Source organism: Zalophus californianus, chromosome 8 (assembly GCF_009762305.2).
Source record: "Zalophus californianus isolate mZalCal1 chromosome 8, mZalCal1.pri.v2, whole genome shotgun sequence".
NCBI classification, from domain to species: Eukaryota; Metazoa; Chordata; class Mammalia; order Carnivora; family Otariidae; genus Zalophus; species Zalophus californianus.
Genome location: NC_045602.1, coordinates 54,444,437 through 54,463,795, shown reverse-complemented (window position 1 = coordinate 54,463,795; position 19,359 = coordinate 54,444,437). Strand labels below are relative to the sequence as shown.

Here is a 19,359-nt window from a genome sequence, read left to right as displayed (position 1 = left end):
GAGGAAGAAAAAAATAAGCTATCAAATATCTAAAGTTAGAACTATGATCATCATCATAGTTCCCACATTTGATCTTGCCTCTAGGAGCAGTTAAAACACAGTTCGGTAAGAATATGGGCTTTGGAGTCAAGAGTGCTTGGCCAATTAATGTACCTAAGGTTTAAGTTATTTAACCTTGCTAAGCTTCAGTTTCTACACGTAAAATTGGGACTAATTAACAGTTCCACCCTCCCAGGTTCTTTAGAGTACTTTATGATGACAAATAATACATGTGAATTGTTTAGAATAGTGTCTGAAACATGGCAAAAGCTCAATAAATGATAGCAACTGCTATTACTATTATTCTCATTTATATTAAGTGTTCATTTACAAAGGATGTCTGCATATATCCTGTGCCTCAGAGAACTGTTACTGAATAAAATCTCTCTCTAGTTAGAAGAGCTGAATACCTTAAAAAGGTATCAGATGTTCACTGTAATAGAGGCTGTCTACATAAACCAAAATAGTGGACATCTGGCTAAATAGGTGTATAAACTGAGTTTACCTAATCACAGAACATTTCTTCACACTTTCATGAAAATATCTCTTACCCAAGACACGTAGTTTTTACATAGCTGTTTTCAGTACAAGGAAATTGTTTTGTTTCTAGTCAACTAAAAAGCAACCATGACACATTGTTTTTAAAAAATACTAGTTGTAAATGTCCTAAAAGGACTTTCTCCAGAATATAAAATTGCTGTTATATATATTAAGGATCTAGAATATTCTTTTCGAATATCTTAAAAGGAGATTATAATGTAGTATAGGGTAGTAGTGGCATAAGAGGGAGAATGGACTCATTAAAGAAAAATACTTACACCTCAACTTCTGTTCCTTATCTCCTTTGACACTGAACTGAGAGACTCCCTCAATGAATTCTGAATAAGAGAAAATGTTTACAAATCAGAAGTTTCTATTTTTTAGATAGAAAAATACATACCCCCCCCACACAAAGTCACATATCCACAAAAGGATGTTTCCTTGCTGCAAAAGAAAATATTACTAAGCAGTGTTTTAAACTGGAGATGCCAAATTTGATATATATATATTTTTTAACTCTGAACTTGGGAGTTCTCTAAGGTCAAACCAATTTGAACAAAATTTATTATGTAATACTCAGCTTACCACTAAGAGACACACTTCTTTAAGCTATCTAATTCTTTCTTTTTGGAATGTAACTAAAAGGGGGGCTCTTAAAAAAAAAAAAAATCAAGCGTCATGTCAGGCTCTCTGCTCAGTGCGGAGTCTCCTCTCCTCTGTGCTCTCTCTCAAGCAAATAAATAAAATCTTTAAAAAAATAAAAAAAATCATGGACCTGGCTGGCTCAGTAGGTAGCACATGTGACTTTGGTCTCAAGGTTAAGTTTGAGCCCCCACACTGGGCGTAGAGATTACTTAAAAACAAAATTTTTAAAAAAGAAAAGTATCGGGGCAACTGGGTGGCTCAGTTGTTAAGTGTCTGCCTTGGGCTCAGGTCATGTTCCCAGGGTCCTGGGATCGAGCCCCGCATCGGGCTCCTGTTTCTCCCTCTCCCACTCCCCCTGCTTGTATTCCCTCTCTAGCTGTGTCTCTCTCTGTCAAATAAATAAAAATCTTTTTAAAAAATAAAGTATTATAAAAAAATTGTGTTGGGCGCCTGGGTGGTTCAGATGGTTAAGTGTCTGCCTTCGGCTCAGGTCATGATCCCAGAGTCCTGGGATCGAGTCCCACGTCGGGCTCCCTGCTCCTTGGGAGCCTGCTTCTCCCTCTGCCTGCCTCTCTCTCTCTTTCATGAAAAAATAAATAAAATCTTAAAAAAAAAAAAAAAGATTGTGTTGTTTGGATTTTAAAATTTTAAGTAATCTCTACACCCAACATGGGGCTTGAACTCATGACACCAAGACCAAGAGTCTCATGCTCTTCTGACTGAGCCAGCCAAGTGCCCTGATTATACACTTTTTTGCCAGAACAAAAATAATTTTGAATTTTTGGTTCCAAAATTCAGACCCATTTAAATAAAGTCTTGTGAAAATGATTTTTCTTCACTGCTAAACACTAAGTCATAAATTTAGCTTTAGGTCCCCCTTCGTTTAAAATTCAGTTCCTGGAACGAAAATAACAAAATCTGATGATGACAAATCATAGGATCAAATATAAAATTTTGTACCATGGTAATATTAGCAAAAGCACTATCATTTTACATAAAAACCTAGATTAAAATAATCCTTTGTACAATGCTCACATCCTTATTATTACACCTTAATTTATACTGGTTAGTGTAAGTCTCATTCTTTAAAAAAAAGTTTCTAAAAATGCAGTTGTGGGGTGCCTACGTGGCTCAGTCAGTTAAGCGTCTGCCTTCGGCTCAGGTCATGATCTCAGAGTCCTGGGATCGAGCCCTATGTCGGACTCCCAGCTCAGTGGGGAGCCTGCTTCTCCCTCCCCCTCAGCCACTCCCCCTGCTTGTGCTCTCTGTCAAATAAATAAAATCTTTAAAAAAATGAAACCGTAAAAGATCTTAGTTCATTAAGATTCATATACCACAGATTTTGAGAATTTAACAATTATATGATCACCAATAGATTAGTCATAGATTACATAACTTGTTAAATTAAAAAAACTACTTTCTTACCTTTAAAGTCTACTTCTCCATTCCCATCTGTGTCAAATATATCTATTACTCGCTGTACTAAAGGATTCTGTTGTAACTCAGGCAGAGACATGAACTCTTCCACACTCAAAGAGCCCGAATTGTCCAAGTCGAGCTTCTTAAATCTCTTTCCTAGCCTTTTAATTTCATCAGCATCAACTAAAAGCAAACCAAAAGAGGTAGCAAGATTTACAAATGATTTTACGAAAATAGGGGAAAAAATCCAGCAGTTAATCAACAGTTTAATTTCTAGTTTAATTAAAAGTTACATAATACTACTGGTTAATTCCTTATAACAGAGAAAGTCATAATATTTTTATTTGGTTACCTTTTTGTTTGCCTGCCCCTGCCATAACATAAAACTGACTGTATACTGCACCAAGATATTACAGGATTACAATGGTAAGCCGATCACGGAAGTCAGGTGATTCTACTAGGCAGGCTAAATCTCTATTCTGTACACCAAAGCATCTTTTCACTTACCTTTTTAAAGTTTATTTCTAATAGTTCATGGTTTTAACATGGTTCAAAATTCAAGACCTCCCTCCTATCCCACCCTGTAGACATCCAATTCCCCTCCCAAGGGACAATGTTGCCAGTTTCTTGAATACTTCTTAGCAAGTATGAGCAAATCAAACACAAGCCTTTACATTTTTTAACCAAAAGAACCACAGCTAACAAAATTCACTTTTCAGTGCTTTAAAGAAAAACAAGAAGTGTTTGCATTAGTTTGTAATTACTCTATAAAAGTTCAGTATCAGGTCTCCTAGCAGCATATACATTCTTGAAAAAGATAATTTTCTTCTAAATTACATTACTGTTTTCATTCCTTTAAGAAATCAGACTAATTCATACAAATAATTTTAATCATTGATAGCAGAAATACAAATATATTAAAAACCATAACTTCCTAAAAGAAAATCTTTTTAAAAAAATTAAGTCAAATGTTATGCAGCCCAAGAGTATACATGTATTATAGCCCACAATATTAGAGACTGAGACTGCAAACTGTTGTTGAAAATTCAAATATATGGCATTCTCATTAAAAGAACTTAAAAGTTAATATTTTTAAATATAAAAATATTATCTTAAGATGGAGTAAAAACTGTAACAAGTACAGACTATATACAACTACCATCTGCTGCTCTGATATGTAGTAGTTCATATGCAGTTGGTAAAGGGAGTCGTGTCAATCAGAGCACAGAAATGTCGCTGGTGCAGATGGACTTTTCCTAGTATGTTATGGAGGAAGGGAAAAGGACCAAGTTTTCTCAAAATAAAGACCAAGTCTTGATAAAATAAAATCTTAAGGAAAAAAGATGAAAACAAATGCCTTTAGAGACATCAACAGCAAGTTTAGTGGTTCAAAAACTTCAAGGTTTCCAACATTGATAGCTGGTGGAAAGTACTGGTAACATATGAACAGCTGCAAAAGTATTTCCTCCTCTCTCCACCTCCGCCTCTCCCCACCATGGAGCCTCAAAACACAATTAACAAAGGTGACTATACCCTGGCTCATTATTTAATTTTTACAAAATTAGTTTCTGCTGAAGCAGATGTCCTCAAGGACCTTGAGGGAAATCCAAAATAGGAAGCACGAGTCCTAGTTTAAGGCTAATGAATTGCTATGGTGCTTAATACAAATGCCAGAGGTTATTTGTGCTAAAATTTTTTTAAGATTTTATTTATTCATTTGAGACACAGAGAGAGAGAGAGAGAAAGAGAGAGAGAGCACGAGCAGGGGGAGAGGCAGAGGGAGAAGGAGGAGAGGGAGGAGAAGCAGGCTCCCAGCTGAGTCAGGAGCCCGATGCAGGGCTCTATCCCAGGACCCCGGGATCATGACCTGAGCCGAAGGCAGACACTTCACCATCTGAGCCACCTAGGCACCCCTGTGCTAAAATTTTTAAGATCCTAATAGTTTTTCTAAGTACTCTGTTAACAAAGCTGCAAAGTGGCCTATCCAATCCATACGTTCCCCAGACATGTGATTTTTGCAACATCTGAGGTTTGCAAGAATACGTAACATTTTACTATAACAGAAATGCCTTTCTTAATTTAATGATTCATCTAAACACTGCTTCCAACAGCAAAATACACACCTCATAAACACATCAACTGCAAAGAGCCTTTTAATCCCTCTATTAAAGAGTATTCCTTCTTTAATGAACAGATGTTAAAAGCAAACTGTTCAAGTAAACCTTATTTTCTAATTTTCTGTGATGAAACTGGACACCCTTACTCTTGGAGGAAAAAAAAAATGTAAGTCCCTAAAATGCTTTTATTTACATGTCTCCCATGCAACCTCAGACCAGAGACCACAACTCTTCATTGTTCTTCTGTACACTGCATATAAAAGGTGCTCAATAAATGTTTTAAATGAGTATTCTAAGAATTTCAGCTTTAAAACTTACTGATCAAAATGCCATCAGAATTTAGAGTAAAATTACTAATCTAATCAGACACCAATTAGCAAACCTTTCAGAAGTTTCTCCCAAGTTCACAGATTTTGCTGAAAACTACTCTCCCCTCTCTACATACCAAGGATGAGTTAACTACTTTTTTCTAGTAATCTTCAGTTTTGCCTTAGTTTACAACCACAAACCAGAAAAGGTGATGAGGAAATTGAACATAATAGATCACTAAAGTACATACATCACAAGTGGAAAAGGAAAGGCATGTGTCCACCAGCTCTAGAGTGTATCATTAATTGGAAAGAGCAAAGGCCAAAATGTAGCATACTTACACTTAGATTCCGTTTACTAAGGCTGGGACATAAGTAACAGTTTATCAAGTCACATTTTTCTGAAACTGAGGTGAAGATTATTGTTTAAATTGCCTAGAAAACCCCACTAATCCAGAAGACAGCATTCCAGTCTTGACAAATGAATAACAAACATTAAGAATAATAAAGATAAATCATAAACCATCAAATAAATAGACTTAACACTGCCAACAATAATCTTTCTAAAAGGCACATTCAGCAAATCACTAGGCTCTTGGGCTTACAAATTTGTAGTGGCTTCCTAATACAATCAGGATAAAAAATCTAGAGCCCTTGACAATATTTAGCCTCAATTTAAATTTCCATCCTTCTCTTTCCCCATTATCTTTACCTTAGCTACCATGCTCTCGGCACAGTTGTTCAGATAGGGTAAAATTCGTGCCTCCATTTCCTTATATACCCTCTACTGGAGTGTCCTTCCCTGAACTCTCCATTTAGGAGACCCCTATCAATTTTTCTGATTAAAAAAGGAGGGGATACTAACTGTAATCCTGTAGTTATTAAGTATCATTAATTCATTCTTTTGCAAAAGTCCTTAAAGCAACATTTAAAACCATTTTCTGTCTTTTGCTTTAAATATCTTATGAAATACTATAAAACAGGTGATACTTATTCTGGATAAGTAGTTACAACTTTCCTCAAAGCCAAAGCAATGTGCCAGCGATCCCACTTTAACAATAACTGGCTTTTTAAAAAGCCCCTCAAGTAAGACCTGGAGGGAGTGAGCTCTATCTAATCTTCTTCTATTCACCACCATTCTCACACATCCCTTGCAGCCGACACTCACCCTGAGATTCTTTAAGAAACCAGTTTAATTTGAAAGAAGGCATTACCTATTCTCCAGCCACCCATTTATTTCCTCCTTTCTGTCCCTTCCTTCCTGCTTACCCCACAGTGGTAAGACACAAACTACTCAGTATTTACTATCTAGCTGAGGCTAGCTGAACAACTGGAGGACTCTACCTAAATAATTACAGTATTTTTAAATGGTTGGCCTAGAAGGCAAAGCCATAAATATTTTTTAAAGCCAAAATCGAAGAAAGCTGGTTTTCAAAAACAAATGGTAAAAATAGCTATTTTAGGTGTGGAACTGAGTGCTCTCTGCACCAGAGAAGCAGTTACTCAGTATGTTCACTTGCCAGCACTGCAGAGCAGATGTGTTGCAGGATTAAACATATGCTCAAGTAGGAAATGGCATCGCAGTTCTTGAAATATGGGCACTTACCAATCTCCTACAAATTAGGCACAGATCTCTGAAAGAGATTAAACCCATTGTGGTAATACCTCTAAATGTTTCAGATCTGCACTTACAAGTTAAATATTAAGGAACAAATTCCAATTTTGGGTACCAACTTTCATCAAAGATTTTTTCTACTCCTTGGGATCATACTCCCTTAAAACAGATGGACAAGGGGAAAAAAAACAAACCTCACCCTCTTGACTCATCTTGTGACTCAGAGATACTCGTTTTCATATGTTTTGCCAAGTTAAAACATGTTCTTTTTCTACTTTTTGTAAGGATACCTTTGGAAAGACTATCATTTTTAATAGTTGAAAATGCCCACCTATTCAATTTATGTTATACAAAGTACTAAAATAAAGAATCTTAAGTCATATACATCATTCTCTACAATTTAAGCAGGACATTAAAAAGTTGGATCTTTTCGTCAGAGTTTATGAACTCTGAAGTGAGTAATAAGGAACTGATGGACTGCTAACACTGAAAACACCAAATTAAACTGCTGAGACCTTACCCAGGTCAATTCACCCTGACTATACTCAGGATAAAAGGTAAAATTGATGAGGGAACAGCAGGCAAGCTGAGGACAAAGCAGAAGCTGATTACCCCGCCCCCGATGGGATATAGAGGACATTCCTTAGGCACCCCTGGCTGCCCTAAAGGAAAAACAAATAGTTAAACTTGTAGAGACCACAATCCTGCAAGACCTTGGTCTCCCTCAGTTTACTTACAAAAGCCTTAGCAATAACTTCCAGAACGGAATATAAATACAATTAAATGTCTTTAAAACCTGCAGCCCGTTGACAGATACTTCAAGTGGGCAGCGTGTAATGTTCCTCCAGGAAGTTCCCAAGTATCTTAATGTTAATGCCTTACTAGGGGGGTCAACAACCTTAACTTGACAATGGCAAGGCCTCCGATATCCTGTGAGTCTTCTTTAGCATATGAAAGTTCTTTTGCAAACCTCCCTTTTTCCTTACCGCCCCCAACCCCATGGTATATAACCAGCCACCCCTCACAACCCCGGGGCAGCAGCTCTTTCTGCCCACGGGTCCCGTCCCCGTGCTTTAATAAACCACCATTTTGCACCAAAGACGTCTCAAGAATTCCTTCCTGGTCGTCGGCTCTGGACTCCACCCCAATGAACCTCACCTATATTCCAAAACCACATCAAAATCTAGATGGTTACTCATTTTAACAAGTGATTTCAGGAATCTTATTAACACATAAAATAAGAATTTGCTTTTAGAGAGCTCATTTGGCTACAGTTTATTTTTTGCATTGGTATGTGGGGGTTTTTTTAGTTTTTAATTCCAGTACAGTTAACATAAAGTGTTGTATTAGTTTCAGTTGTACTATATAGTGACTCAACAATCCCATACATCACCCAGTGCCCATCACAAGTGCCCTCCTTAATCCCCATCACCTATTTCCCCCATCCCCCTACCCACCCACCTCCCCTCTGATAACAATCAGTTCTCTAGAGTTAAGTGCCTGTTTCTTGGTTCGGGTCTTTTTTTTTTCCGTTTGCTTCTTTGTTCTTAAATTCCACACAGGAGTGAAATTGTATGGTATTTGTCTTTCTCTGACTGACTTAGCATTATACTCTCTGGCTTCATCCATGTTGCTTCATCCATGTTGCTGCAGTTTCATTCTTTTTATAGCAGAACAGTATTCCGCTGTGTGTGTGTGTGTGTGTGTGTGTGTCCACACACACAATTTCTTTATCCACTCATCTATCAATGGACACTTGGACTCCTTTCATAATTTAGCTATAGCAAATAATGCTGCTATAAACACAGGGGTGCACATATCCCTTTGGTGTTTTTGTATTTTGGGGGTAGGTATCCAGTAGTGCGGTTACTGAATTGTAGGGTTATTTTTAACCTTTTGCGGAACCTCCATGTCTTCCTACAGTGCCTGCACCAGTTTGTGTTTCCCCGAATAGTGCAAGAGGGTTCCTTTTTCTCCACATCCTCATTAAGATTTGTTTCTTGGGTTTTTTATTTTAGCCATTCTGACAGGTGTGGAGTGATATCTCATTGTAGTTTTGATTTGCATTTCCCTGATGATGAGTGATGTTGAGCATCCTTTCATGTGTCTGTTGGCCATTTGTATGTCTTCTTTGGAGAAATGTCTGTTCATGTCTTCTGCCCATTCTTAATTGGATTATTTGTTTTGGGGGCATGGAGTTGTATCAGTTCTTTATGTATTCTGGATACTAACCCTATATCAGATATGTCACTTGTAAGTATCTTCTCCCATTCTATAGATTGCCTTTTAGTTTTGATTATGTCCTTTGGTATGCAGAAGCTTTTTATTTTGATGAAGTCCCAAGGGTTTATTTTTGCTTTTGTTTCGCTTGCCTCAGAAGACTTACCTAGAAAAATGTCGCTACAGCTAATGTCAGAGAAATTACTGCCTGTGCATTTTCTTCTAGAACATTTATGGTTTCAAGTCTCACATTTAGGTCTTTAATCCATTTTGAATTTATTTTTGTATGTATGGTTTAAGAAAGTGGTCTAGTTTCATTCTTGCACATGCAGCTGTCCAATTTTCCTAACGACATATATTGAAGACAGCTACAGTAAATTTTAATAAATACTGTCAACTGGACATATTAGTACTAGAGTAATATAAGAGACAGGAAGTTGCATATTCATTCATCACTCTCTCAGATAAAGAAACACAACCATGTCCCTTCATATTTTTTCTCGTTTAGAAAAAATGAATAAAAGAGATTCCAAAATAGTATTATGTAACAGAGACATCTAGGTCTCTAGCTGCTAAAACATTATTATTATTACCACATACACCCTAAGCTGCTACTCCACTGTTAGGGTTAAAAGAAAAACTTTGAAGTCTAAGCTCTTTCAGGTGATTCCGAGATTTCTCAAAATGAAAAGAAATAAGCAGAATGGTAGAAAATTAACTTTCCATGAACTTTAGCCAATTCCCAATAATTGTGTAGTAGTCAACAGAAACAAGACTATTCCTCCTTAAGGAAACGCTTTTAAATAGCCAATTTATCAATAATTTACTACTAGTCTACTAATCATGTAAGAACAAAAACAAAGTCTTTTCAAATCCTTCTAGCAGTAATATTTTGAAAGAAACCTAAATGTAATGTGGGATCCTGTTTAGAATCCTGGAAAAGAAAACTTTTCAGATGTCACCAGTTTTTTCACTAAAATATGCAGTTTAATAGTATCGTACCAATGTTAATTTCTTGATTTTGGACACAGTACTATGGTTTAATGAGACATTAACATTAGAGGAAGCTAGATGAGAGATATCTGGGAACTCTAGTATTTGAGAACTTTTTATAACTTTTTTAAAATTATTTCTCAAGTCTCCTCTAATTTCTGACAACTCTTAATTCTTCCCTTGTCTTCCACATCTTGAAATTTTTAATCCAGTATTTTGTAAAATGTCCCTCAGCTTGAGCTTATTGATATTTTCTCAGGATTAGGATGAATTTGGGCATTTGGGGCAAGAATACCATAGAAATGATGATGTGTCCCTATCAGCACATTGTTATCAAAGGATTCACAAGGTCAATGTGTTTTTGCTAGTGATGTTAACTTTGATCACTTGGCCAGGGTGGTGTCTGTCAGATTTCTCCACTATAAATCTACCACCTTTCCCTTTGTATTAAAAAATATCAGGGAATCGGGGAAAGGGGGCGCCCCCCCACCGCAATACTTTGAGACTATGCATATATCCTATTTCTCCTAAAACTGTGACCTAATTTTAGCATCCATAGGTGAATCTTGTGTGCAAGATTTTATTACTATGGTGTTTGCTTAATAATGATTTTCTTTTCCCCCTCTTTCTTCCTACATTAAGTGAAATGTTCCTATTTAAGAAAAAATTAAAAACTGTCCCTTCTCCCCATTTCTTTCTTTATTCAATTATTCATATCACAGCATGGATTCACAGATATTTTATTCTACAGGTTAAAATCCAATAATATTCATTACTTGTTAATCAAAGTTTTCCAGCTTTGTTTAGGTACTTACTACCTCAGGTTGGCTCCTGTGTGACCTATCAACAATCCCCATTTTGAGCACCTCCTTAATTTCTGGCACCATAAAATATTCCAGCCTCATCCTGACTATACATGATGTTTCCAAGAAGAGATTCCCCAATCCATTTTGTATGGCAGAATATTTAGAACTATATTATAGAATGAAAACTATTAGGAAAGATTACTCTAATAAGGAATCTTAGAATTTCTATCTTAGAAATATTCTGGAAAGAGCCATCAGGCATGACAAAAGTACTTATGAAGAAACGTACTGAATTACTCTCATAAAGACTATCACAAGAATAAAGCACTATAGTTTTATCAATACAAGATATTGGGTAGTTTCTCAACATAAAGTTTGATTTTAAAGTTTTAAAAGTCTCTTGTAAAATGTATCTCCTACAAAGGTAATGAGTAATGTATTTTCACGTTACCCCAAGTAAGAGGCAAAAACCACCAGAGGGCGCAGCAGAGATGGTCACAGATAAAACCTTCATAAGCAGTTCCCAAAAAAACCCCCAAATTCTGTACTGATCTTGTGTATAGACTAGCAGTTTAATATTTATATTCTACAAGGAACTGTTTGACAACAAAAAAAGAACCCTACCAATATCATTAGAGAAATGAAAAAGTATTTTATGAAGTATGAACACACAGTCACACAAATTTGTGCTGTCTTTTCTTACAAAGGAAAAAAGGTCTAGATTTTAGGGGTATATCATAATTTTCTAATGCAAGAGGCAACATGCACTTTTGGTGTTTCTAGATTATAATTTTTATATAATTTAAAAATGAAGTAGGGGCATGTGGGTGGCTCAGCTGGTTAGGTGTCTGCCTTTGGCTCAGGTCATGATCCTGGGGTCCTGGGATCAAGTCCCACGTTGGGCACCCTGCTCAGTGGGGAGTCTGCTTCTCTTTCTCCCTCTGACCCTCCCCCCTGCTTATGCTCTCGCTCACTCTCTCAAATGAATAAAAAATCTTTTTAAAAAAATGAACTGTCAAATATGTGAAAGCTAGACATCAGTACCAAGAAAAGAATTACCGAGTTGTAAAATGCTATTAAGAAATTTTAAGCCAATTTTGAGAAATAACTGACATTCCAAAAGTATATTATTAAATACATAGGTCTATAGGTTTTGAGAAATGTATACACCTATGTAAGTAAGCATCACTACAATCAAGATAAAAGCACATTTCCATCATCCCAAAATGTTCCCCCTGAGCCCTTCTGCAGTCAAAGCACATCCCCTACCACCAACTGCAGGTAACCACTGTTCTGCTTTGTGTAACTAATTATGTCTAGAATTTCATATAAATGGGATTATATAGGATGTACTCTTGTATCTATCTTCTTTTAATGTAAAAGAACCAGACGAGAAAATCAAACTGTCTCATATGTCACTAGTTTGTTCCTTTTTATTGCAGAATAGTATAGTCCACTGTATGGATATACACATTTTTTTAATGCATTCATGGGTTACTAGACATACCTGCTATTTCCTGTTTGGGACTATTAGGAATAAAGCTGCTAAGAATATTCACAAATCCTTTTTGTAAACAAGTGTTTTCCTGGACTTGCTATGTCACACGGGGTAAGCATATATTCAACTTACAGAAACTGTCAAAGAGTTTTCCAGAGTGGTGTACCATTTTACTCTCTCATCATCAATGTAGGAGAACTCCAGGAGCTCCACATCCTTGTCAACATGTGGTACTGTCAGTCTTTTTAAGTTTAGTCATTCTAGTGGGTAGTAGCACTATGTATAGTTTTAATCTGCACTTCTCTGAGGACTAGTGATCTTGAGCATCTTTTTCATGTGGTTATTGTCAATTCATCTATCTTCATTTGTGAAGTGACTGTTCAAATCTTTTACCCTTTTAAAAACTGGGTTGTCTGAAAGAGTTGTGAAATTCTGTCTGTATACTGCCTGATGCAAGTCCTCTGTCAGGCATAGGTATTGCAAGTATTTTCTCCCAGTCTGTGAGCTGCCTTTCCATAGGTGTCTTTTAAAGACCAAAAATGTGGGGCGCCTGAGTGGTTCACTTGGTTGAGCATCTGTCTCTTGATTTTGGCTCCGGTCATGATATTGGGGTCATCAGATTGGGCCCTGCATCAGGCTCCACACTCAGTGCCGAGTCTGCTTTGAGATTTTCTCTCTCTCCCTCTCATGCTGCCCCTCCCCAGCCCCATGCTCAATAAATAAATAAAATCTTAAACAGCAAAAATGTTTTATTTTGATGAAATCCATTTTTGTCTTTTATGGTTCATGTTTTATGTATACTAAAAATCTTTGTCTATCCTGGTTGTGAAGATTTTCTCCTGTAAGTTTTCTTCTAGACGTTCCATAATTCTAGCTTTTATGTTTAAATCTAGGACCCATGTAATTTTTTGTATACGGTGTAGAGGCAAATTTTTATTCCATATAGAAATATAGTTATATTTTGCTGAAAAGTATCCCTTACAATGGTATCTTTGATGCGTTTGTGAAAAATCAACTCTACAGGGGGACCTGGGTGGCTCAGTCAGTTGAGCATCCAACTCTTGATTTTGGCTCAGGTCATGATCTCAGGGTTGTGAGATAAAGCCCTGTGTCAGGTTCCATGCTCAGCACAGTCCGCTTGAGATTCTCTCTCCCTCTACCCCTCCCGCTCATGCTCTCTCAAATAAATCTTTTTAAAAAATCAACAATACAAATCACTATGCTGTACACCTTAAATTTATACAATGTTAGTTATATTGACACGCCAACTATATTTCAATTAAATAAAAAATTAGAAACCAAATTATATATTTACCAGTGAAGCTACATGTGTGTATATATGTATGTATGTATGTATTTATATGGATCTCCACCCTCTACTCTGTTCCACTGATTCGTCTATCTTAACGCCAATACCAGTGTCATGTTTTATAGTAAACCTTTAAATCAGGGAGCATTGTCCTCATACTTTGTTGTTCTTTTTCAAAATTGTTCTGGCTCTTCTAAGACCTGTACATTTTCATATGGAATTAACAATTAGTTTGGTAATTTTTACAGAAAGCCTGCTGAGAATTTGCTAAGGATTGACTTGCATCTATAAAATCAGTCTGAGTAGAACTGATGCCTTAACAGTATCAAGTCTTCCAATCTATGAATGTGGTTATTTCTCTTCGTTTATTGAAGTCTTTTTAAGTTTCTCTTAGTAATGTTTTATGGTTATGCATACAAATCTTACATATATTAGGTTAAATTTTTACATGAATAGTTCATGTTTTTATTTTTTATAAATGGTATTTCTGTCAATTTCATTTTAATTATTGTGACTATATAAAACTTCCACTGATTTTTGCATTTGCATACTGTCCTTGTATTCTGCAATACTGCCAAAACCACTTATTTCTAGTAACTCAGGATTTGCTATATACACAGTGACATCATCTGAAAATAAAGACTATTTTTTACTCCTTCCTTCCTGATCTGAATGTATTTTGTTTCTTTTTCTGGACTTAATGTATTGACCAGGACTTCTACTACAATTCTGACTACATTTGGTCAAAGTGAAAAACTATGCCTTTTTCCCAGTCTTAGGTGGGAAGCATTCAGTCTTTCATCATTAAGTATGATGTTAACTATAGGTTTTTTTATAGATGCTTTATCAAAGCTAGGAAGTTCCTTTCTATTCCTGATTTGCTAAGAGTATTTACCACTGAACCCTGTCAAAGATCTGGCTACACGTATTGATAAAATCATGGTTTTTTTTCTTATTCTGTCCACATAGTGAATTATATTGTTTTTTATTTAAAAATCATACTCTGAGGATAAATTCCACTTGGTCATGTTTTATTGTCCTTTTTACATATTGCTGGATTTGATTTACAAATATTTAAAGATTTTTGCATTACATTCATGGCGAATGTTGGTCTCTAGTTTTCTATAATGTCTCTGATACTGCCAATGGTGTAATGCTAGCTTCTATTTTCTGAAGGAATCTAGATTATGATTTTTTTTTTCATTAAATGTTTGCTAGAATTCACCAGCAAAGCCATGTGGCTTGGTTTCTTTGTGGAAAGATTTTTTTTTTTTAAAGATTTTATTTATTTATTTGACAGAGAAAGAGAGATAGCGAGAGCAGGAACACAAGCAGGGGGAGTGGGAGAGGGAGAAGCAGGCTTCCGGTGGAGCAGGGAGCCCGGTGTGGGACTTGATCCCGATGTGGGACTTGATCCCGATGTGGGACTTGATCCCAGGACCCGGGTATCAAGACCTGAGCCGAAAGCAGACGCCTAACAATTGAGCCACCCAGGCTCCCTGTGGAAAGATTTTTAAATAAGAATTCAGTTTCATTAACAGATACAATTCTATTAAGATTTTCTACTACTTTTGTGTCAGCTTTAAGGTTTTTGTTTTTGAAGAAATTTTTCCATTTATTCTAAGGTGTAGAATTTATTGGCATAAAATTCTTCATAATATTCCCTTATTATCTTTTAACGTCTGTAGGGTCTGTAACGATTTCAGTTCTTTTGTTACTGATATTGGTAATTGTGTTTTCTTTCTTCTAGAATGCTCCTTCAAAATGTGAATGCTATATGTTCCACTGACTTCTTCCTACCTTATATAAAAGGCATAGCCAAAAATGATCCATCACACCAGAACTCACTCAGGAAAATGAATGTTGTCCAAAAATGTCAAAATAAGCTGCACAGTTGCAGTAATCTTAAAATTCTTTCTTAAAATTGTTTTCAGAGCTAATGAGCTTCAGAAGAAAATTTGTCATAGAAAAGCCGTGTAATGCAGTTTGTTCAAAGAAACCCTGGAGATGAAAAACTCAAGATGAGGAAACAGACCCAGAGAGTTAAGTAACTTGCTCAATGCTATAAAGCTTGATGGCAAAGCTGAGTGACAGGATTTCTTAAAATACCTTCTGATCTAATTTCTCTTCCAATGTTAGTTCCATGTGAACAGCTAGTACAGAAGCTTAGGCTAAGAGATATTAGACACTGCTGTTCCTCAACCTGCATTTTTGGGCTAAGTGTGGAGAAAAGGGAATAATAAGAATGTTCTCACTCCAGACAGAGAAAAATCAAACCATATAATTCTGAGAGGCTCTCCAATTTATACATTACTGGTTTTCCTACTGAAGGTGTTTGTATTGATATTGTTTTTCTCCTTTTGGTTTATCTACATTGTGGTTCTAATCAAAATAGGCAATAAGCTACTGAAAAAAAGCACATATTTATAAGATCATAAAAACAACGAGCTTTCTGTTATTAATAACCATGGCTTAAAAGTCACACCTTTTTTTTTTTTTTAAACCTAAGCATACGCTGTAGGTCAGTAATATATCTTACTCAAAAGATACAGCTCTTAAAGATTTCCATTGTTTTGTAAGTCAAATCCAACCCCCAACCCATTACACATCATATTCTCCAGGTTTTCCTCTTATTTTTATCTGTCCCTCTGTTCTGTTGCATTTAAACACTTAGTGGCACTTTAGTTTTGTACTACTCCCCATCCCAAACTCCCCCCAAAATATGGTATTTTCACAAAAGAATGCATATTTAAGAGTCTTCTTTTACTTTACAACACCAATTATTCAAGACTTATTTATGGCTGCTCCAGAGTTCAATATGGTTTATCAATAGTGTGACACTATATACTCAGGGTTTTTTTTTTTTTTTCTTATTGACTTGCCTTTTACATTAAGAAATTCTGGAAGAGAGGAAGGAAGGGAAGGAAGGTAGGTTCCAGCACACAATTTATATAATGGCTTTTCTTTCTTTTTGAAGACATTTTTCAGACAATTCTAGCTTCTTGCTTTAATTTGCACCAGTTGTTTTCTAGGCTCACTGGCATAGCAGTTATCCTTTTCTCTAAGACACCTTTTCACTGGTGTCTTAGAGATTTGGTTTCTTGGATCTCATTTCATCTTCTTTAACTTCTATTTCATTTTTCTGGGGACATATTCAAGAACTTATGAAAGGTAAATTTCCCAAGTCCTTAAAATCTGAAAATGTCTTTAATTAGATCTCATACCTGAATAATCATTGCAACTGGTACCAAATTCTGGATTTAGGAATTCAGAACTTTGAATAAATTGCTCCACAGCTTTCTAATATCTACTGCTGCTGCTAAGAAATCCAATGCCAACAGACTCCTATTCTTTTTAGGCAATTTTTTTCCCTGTCTAGCAGCTTTTAGGGTTTTCTTTCTACTTTTAGAATTTCAAAATTACAAAAGAAGTTGAGACTAAATGTTGATCTTTTTTCACCAAAACTTCTTGGTTATCAGAATGCTCTTTCAATCAGAAGATTTGATTTTATTTATCTCCTACTATTTCACTGATTAGTTTTGCTTCTATTTTATCTATTACATCTCTTGAAATTTACTCTGGGCAGATGCTATTACTCGCTGTATTTGTGCCCCAAATCTCTCCTTTTTTGTATATTTTTCCTTACCCTTTGCCCTAACATTCTGAAGCAGATCCAAGAATTCACTATACTTTTGCTAACTGGTTGGCTAGGCTTTTTCACCAGTTAAAGTAACTAACTTCTACATACCACTATAAAATTATTGGAAAAAAAATTTTTTTTAAGATTTTATTTATTTATTTGACCGACAGAGAGACACAGAGAGAGAGAGGGAACACAAGCAGGGGGAGCAGGAGAGGGAGAAACGGGCTTCCCGCAGAGTGGGGAGCCTGATGCAGGGCTCGATCCCAGAATCCTGGGATCATGACCTGAGCTGAAGGCAGACACTTAACAACTGAGCTACCCAGGCGCCCTCAAATTATTGAAATTCTGGTAGACAATCACATTACATGTCATGCACTTCATTGTTAAAACCTCAAATTTGTAAGTGCTACCACACCAAAATTGGATAGCCTAGCACCTCAGTTTTTCTTAACACTACCTGCCTAAAAACTTAAAATATTTAGAACCTGGCAGACAACCCAGGATTTTTTTTTAAGTTATCTATAACAAAAAACAAGGTAACAACTCAAAACCCAGATGTTCAAGTCATACACTATGCTTTAGAAAACTTTTCATCTTTCTCTCCATTATTCAGCCCTAAAGTTTTACTCAAAGAAAGCAGAATATAAGTAATTCTCAGTGAATAGGCAAAATAAAGAGTTCAGGATCACTAAATTACTAAGTACATGGTAAATCATGGCTGGTAGATTAACAAACATGAACTATGTGATACATTTATGAATATTTTCATCAAAATAACAAATGTAAAAGTCAATTTCCAAAGTTAATGACAAAAAAGTTTAATACTAAATAGTCTGGTAGGAATAAAATGGTTTTGTAAAAAGATTTTACTTATTTGAGAGAGTGCATGTAAGAAAGGGGGAGCACAAGCATGAGGAGGGGGAGAGGGAGGTGGGGCAGAGGAGAAGCAGACTACTCGCTGAGCGGGGAGCACAACGCAGGGCTTGATTCCAGGAGCCTGGGATCATGAGCTGAGCCAAAGGCAGATGCTTACCCGAATAAGCCACCCAGGCACTCCTATAGGAATAAAATGTTTTGAAACATTTTGACCTGTGCACATTCAAACTGAAATTTTATTGATATTAAAAAGGTTTCTTCCAAAGATTTCTGAGATGATGAATAAAGGTTTGAGAGTCAACCAGAAATCACTCTTTAGAACACACGTTATTTAAAAATCGAATGGGGAGCACCTGGGTGACTCAGTCAGTTAAGCACCTGACTCTTGATTTCAGCTCAGGTCATAATCTCAGGGTCATGAGATTGAACCCTGCATCGGGCTCTGTTTAGCAGGCAGTCTGCTTGAGATTCTCTCTCTCTCCTCCTCTGCCCCTCCCCCCGCTCGTGGGTGCACTCTTAAGTAAATAAAATCTTTAAAAAATGAATACTGAGGGGTGCCTGGGTGGCTCAGTCATTATGCGTCTGCTTTCAGATCTGGTCATGATCCCAGGGTCCTGGGATCGAGCCCCACAATGGGCTCCCTGCTCTGCGGGAAGCCTGCTTCTCCCTCTCCCAACTCCCCCTGCTTGTATTCCCTCTCTTGCTGCGTCTCTGTCAAATAAATAAATAAAATCTTTAAAAAAAAAGAATACTGAATGGAATTAAGCTAGTCCATATAAGGAAAAGAGGAATGCAGAAATAAAAAGAAATTAAATTCACCTTAGATTAACTTTTTCTCTGAAAAAGTTTGTTTTCATAACAAAGAAAAACTAGATTCTAAAGAATAGGAATACGTAAACTTTCCTGCAACAATCTGGTTAAAAGCAGAAATTAATAGCACAAAATAGTCTCTACACTTTCAAGTCACCTGTAAATACTCAAACCAGAAGCAAAATTGCCTGAATATGAGACTGTTTACTTACAATGAGAGCAGTGTCCTAAAGGCGAATTAGGTCTTCAAGGTTTCTACAGATAGTTCTTTATGCAAAAGGACATGCCTTCAGAGTCGGCCAAGAAGTCACCTTCTAATGAAAGAAAACTGAGAAATCTTTTTAGATAAAAGATTTCTTGAGGCGCCTGGGTGGCTCAGTTGGTTGGGCGTTTGACTCTTGATTTCAGCTCAGGTCATGATCTTTGGGTTGTGGAATAGAGCCCCGCATCAGACTCCACTCAGTGCAGAATCTGTTTGGAATTCTCTCTCTCCCTCTCCCTTTGCCCCTCCCCCTGCTCAT

At 36.4% G+C, this 19,359-nt stretch overlaps 1 protein-coding gene across 1 annotated transcript in view; it reads right to left on the bottom strand.

Moving 5' to 3' along the window:
* PPP3R1 (protein phosphatase 3 regulatory subunit B, alpha) overlaps positions 1 to 19,359 on the bottom strand; it is a 71,967-nt gene that overhangs the window by 13,791 nt on the left and 38,817 nt on the right. Inside the window, exons 3-4 of the mRNA XM_027621610.2 lie at positions 2,650 to 2,826; positions 858 to 917 (exon numbers count right to left, since the gene is read on the bottom strand). Of these exons, the coding sequence (XP_027477411.1) occupies positions 858 to 917; positions 2,650 to 2,826 (237 nt within the window). The remainder of the gene's footprint in view (positions 1 to 857; positions 918 to 2,649; positions 2,827 to 19,359) is intronic.